We start from the raw sequence: 4,410 nt of genomic DNA, 5'->3' as shown, positions 1-4,410 counted from the left end.
AGGCTGCAGTGTTGCTATGGAGACGGGGACTTGCTGGTGTGGGGGCGAGACCTGTCTGCGCAGGCGCAGGCTGCGCACTCCCGTCGCAGCGGAACTGCTGAGATTTTCGCTGCGGAGCGCGCACAGTCGCGGCGGGAGCGGCGGGCGAGCGGCGGCTCACACCCCCGGCGCCTTTCCAGGTGCCAGCAGCGTCGCCCTCGCCCTGCACCTGGCGGAGGTGCCGAGCCCAGCGCGCCAGTGGCAGTGACAAAGGCCAGCGGGACGGAGTCGCTGCTCCCCAGGGACTCCGATCGGAGCCGGGCTGCCACCTCCCTGGGGCCCGACCAGAGCACAGACACGTAAGCCCCCAAGGGTCCCGGACAGCCTGCGAAGGGGCAGCGGGCGCCCCAGCCCTGCCGCTGTCTTGATCACCTGCATCTCCACTCTTGGCCTGCAGGTGGCGCTCCGGGTGGCATCTGGAGCGCGCTACGCCCGCGGCTGCCCGCCGGCTCCTTGCTGCCCAGATTGGCTCCGAGCGGCGGCACCATGGCCCTGAGCCTCCTGGAGGACTGGTGCCGCGGGCTGGGTGTGGACGTGCGCCGGGCCCTGCTGGTCACCGGCATCCCTGAGGGCCTGGAGCAGGAGGCCGTCGAGGCGGCCCTACAGCCGGCCTTCATGGCCCTGGGCGCATTCCGGTTGCGCAGCACTAGGGTGGTGAGGAAGGAGAAGGCAAAGGCCGCCCTGGTGGAGTTTGTGGAGGACATTGACCACGCAGCCATCCCCTGGGAGATCCCGGGCCAGAACGGGGTGTGGAGGGTGCTGTGTAAGGAACGTGCAGAGGGCTCCCGAGTCCTGAAGCAGATGAAACGCTTGCTACTGGATGAGAGGCCCATGCGGGCCCAAGTGGCCAAGGCCCCCGGGGACACACCCACCCCTCCTGTTCCGGAGAGTCAGGCCCAGGGGTTGGAGCAGGTGGCCAGGAACACCGGGCCCCCTCCGTGTGCAGCCAGGAAGGCTAGGAGGGGCCGGAGGGGTCGAGGAAGTAGAGCCAGAGGCAACAGGTTGACGAAGAAGGGCAAGAAGAGGGGCCGAGGAGGGCGGCCGTACACCTTGGTGAGGAGCGAGTCTGAGGACTCTTCCGACGAGAGCCTGGGCATCGTGATTGAGGAGATTGAGGCGGACGAAGACGAAGACCAGAGGGCTCTGTATGCCACGCTCCAGACCGCCGCCAGGGAGCTCGCTAAGAGGTGGGCGGTCCAGAACGATGCTGAGGAGGGAGATGGGCCCCGCGAATTCTTGGCCCTGGTGACCGTGACGGACAAAGCCAAGAAAAAGGAGACAGAGAAAGAGCCTCCCTCGGCTGAGCCCATCAGTTTGGACATCAAAGAAGACAGGAATGGCGTCCCCGACTTGGTGGCGCTCCTGGCCGTGAGAGAAACATCGGATGAGGAGCCCATAGACAGTGACACTTCCGAAAGTGAGTCCCAGGACAATGAGGACCAAGAAGAAGAGGAGGTGGACAATCCTGAGTTTGTGGCCATCGTGGCCTATACTGACCCCTCAGACCCCTCTGCCCGGGAGGAGATGTTAAAAATCGCGTCTGTGATTGAGTCGCTGGGCTGGAGTGACAAGAAGGACAAAAAGGAGGCTCTTCCTGAGGTCTTGTCTGTCATGTCCAAGGACACATCTGGCACCCGCGTGAAGGTGGAAGAGGCTGGTCGAGAGGTGGATGCCATGGTCCTGAGGAAGGCCAAAGACGATGGGAACCTTCTGGAATGCATATCCACCTTGGCTGAGCCGGAGACCCCTTCCAAAGGGAAGAAGGCCCAGCGTAGCTTCCTCAGCGGCTGGGGTGATGATGATGAACCTGAGGGGGGCCTCCTGGAACTGGTGGCACTCCTGGCTGCACAGGATATGGCAGAGGTGATGAAGGAGGAAAAAGAAAATACCTGGGAGTGCGGAAAGTACAAATACGCCAAAGGCAACCTGGGCGAGGTCTTGGCTCTCCTGGCTGCCCGGGAGATCATGGATTCGGAAGAGGAGTCAGAGAAAGAGTCGGAGTCGGAGTCGGAGTCGGAGTCGGAGTCGGAGTCGGAGTCGGACGAAGAGTCCGAGGGGTCTGAGGAAACAGAGAGCGAGGAGTCCGGACCTGAGGAGAGGGCGTCCAGGAAGCCGCGGGCCAAGAGGGCGCGCACAGCTGCCCGGAGCCTAGGTCAGTCCGGCACATCCACTTCCGCCACCCCCACCCCCACCGCCGTGGGGCCTCGCAAATCCCGAGCAGGGGGCAGAGCAGGGGGCCGAGGCCGCGGCCGGGTCTCCACTGCTGAGAAGAAGGCCGGGGATGGCGCAGGAAGCAAGAAGAAGAAGGCGAATCCTGCCTCCGGGCCCCACGCGAAGGCAGGCGAGGCCAAGGGTCATCCGCCCAACGGAGCCCGGTCTGCCCGCGGGAAGAAGGGGCGTCGGGGCCGCAGGCTGCCCCCTAAGTGCCGCTAGCATAAGCCAAAGCCGCGGAGGCGGAGCAGACCCCGCACTGTGCCCCCTCCTTCCTCCCTCCTCCTCCTCTCCAGCGGGCTGTCTTCTCGCTTCACGCCTATATCTCTGCGCTCCTGTGCCGTGTGTCGCCGGTGCTCACCTATACCTTTTAGTCCCCCGTTTGGAGACAGCGCGAGACAGGCCCGTGGGAATTCCAGAGGAAGGAAAGGAGAAAGGGGCACCCCTGGGTCTTTGGAGCTGGACCGGCGCCCCACGTGATGTGAGGGTGTCTTAGGTCGCACTGGTGGGGCCCCCCCGGGTGGCAGAGGGTGAGTGTGTCCTGGGACACCAGCCACCTGTGGGCAGGCAGCGCAGTGAGTTCTTTTTGGCCTTGCTCGTGCCCCATCCTTCCAGACACATGCTGCTGGCCAAGATCAAGGACACCCTCCCCCCTCTCCATCTGACTGGGACTGGGGCTGGGGCTGGGCTGTGCCTAGTTGGCATCTGGTGTCAGGGTGTAGCTGAGCACTGAAGGCCGATCCTCCAACCTGGGAGATGAGATGAATGGAGAAAGAGAGAGAGAGGGAGGGAGAGGAGAGGTGGGGGAGGGGAGAGGAGAGAAGAAGGACCGAGTGAGGCTGAGCAAAGAAGGGGAGAGGAAGGAGGAGGGAGAGAAGGGGAGGAGGATGAGGAAGAAAGAGGCACAGCACAGCCCTGGCTCTGAGGCACCTCTGATGCTGACAAATGAACCCTCCTCACAGCCGAGGACCGTGCTGGGTACCCCCCAGGCTGAATTTGACACCCAGGCTGACTGCACAGCATTTCTCCACATTTCTGGTATTTGCCAATGTTTTCAATAGTTTAGGGGCATTCACACAAATCCAGATGTCTAAGCTGACTCCCCCCAACTGGCTGAGGCCCTCTGTGTCCCATGGCTCCCCACCCTCAAGTACCAGGGCCATCTAGCCCAGCTGAGCTGCATTTGTTCTCCCACTTAGGACAATGTGGGTCCCCCCACCCCAGTGAATGACACTGGGAAGGCACTGTGAGGAGTGGAGCCTCAGTGTCAGAGCCCCAATGATGGTGTCCATCTTTGGGAGGACATGTCCTTATGGGAGAAGCATCCCCTTGTCCCACGCTGATGCTTCAGCCTGTGTCTGTCCCGTGTGTGATGTGTTGGCTGGCCCCCTGCCAAGCTCTGTGCTCCCTCAGTAGCAACCTCCACCAGCGCCCTCCCCCAGGCCCCTTGTCCCTCGGGGTGTGTGTGTGTCCCAGTCCCATTCCCAGGAGTGAGGAGACCGATCCTACCCAGAGGCCCTTTTGACATCCATCCCTTGTCCCTCAGAAGGAGAGAGGGACCCACGCGTCCTGGGCCTCCAACTGGACTGTCTGAGCGCCATCAGGACACCCAGGTGCAGACCCCAGGACGGGGCCTGTGCTGTGCTGGGATGCCGCCATGCTGGGTGCAGGAGCCACCCCCCACCCACTGAAGATCCCGAAGTGGGCTGCGGAAGAAGCTCCTACCCTGGGGACAGAGGCATCGGGTAGAAAGGCCCTGTGTGACTCTCCCCGTACGTAGCACTTGTAGGTTCCTCTCCTCGTGTACCATGTCATCTCTGACCCTCAGTAAAGAGAAATTCAGCATTAAGTTGTGGTCTCGCTGTTTCTGGGGGATCAGATTGGGGGGAGGTGGTACGGGAGGATGGGCAACCGATGGCGCCAACAGGGCTGACTTGGGTCAGAACTTCAGCGACTGCCTGTTGCTGAGTCACACCCAGCTTCCTTCAGTGCCTCAGTGCCTGTGCCCCCTGCTGGGTCTCTGCCCCTGCCCACCCAGCACCATTTTCACCCAGAGCTGACCTGGGCCTAGCCCACCCTCCCAGCCTCTTCCTTGCTTCTAGTGCCCAAGCCTCGGACCCTTAGATAACCACTCTCATTCCCTCCTGGGGTCCTGACCCA

At 62.6% G+C, this 4,410-nt stretch overlaps 1 protein-coding gene across 1 annotated transcript; it reads left to right on the top strand.

The window, feature by feature from the left end:
- Positions 1-525: 525 nt before the first annotated feature.
- On the top strand, positions 526-4,088 carry PNMA8B (PNMA family member 8B). Its single transcript, XM_003406697.2, has one exon. The coding sequence runs from the start codon at positions 526-528 to the stop codon at positions 2,470-2,472; it is 1,947 nt and encodes a 648-aa protein (XP_003406745.2). The 3' UTR covers positions 2,473-4,088.
- Positions 4,089-4,410: the final 322 nt, after the last annotated feature.

Source organism: Loxodonta africana, chromosome 11 (assembly GCF_030014295.1).
Source record: "Loxodonta africana isolate mLoxAfr1 chromosome 11, mLoxAfr1.hap2, whole genome shotgun sequence".
NCBI lineage: Eukaryota > Metazoa > Chordata > Mammalia > Proboscidea > Elephantidae > Loxodonta > Loxodonta africana.
The sequence above is the reverse complement of the archived record's forward strand: the minus strand, read 5'-3'. Positions and strand labels throughout refer to the sequence as shown.

Excerpts from the sequence above, each read along its gene's own strand:
- PNMA8B (XM_003406697.2), top strand. The coding sequence starts at position 526 with ATGGCCCTGAGCCTCCTGGAGGACTGGTGCCGCGGGCTGGGTGTGGAC.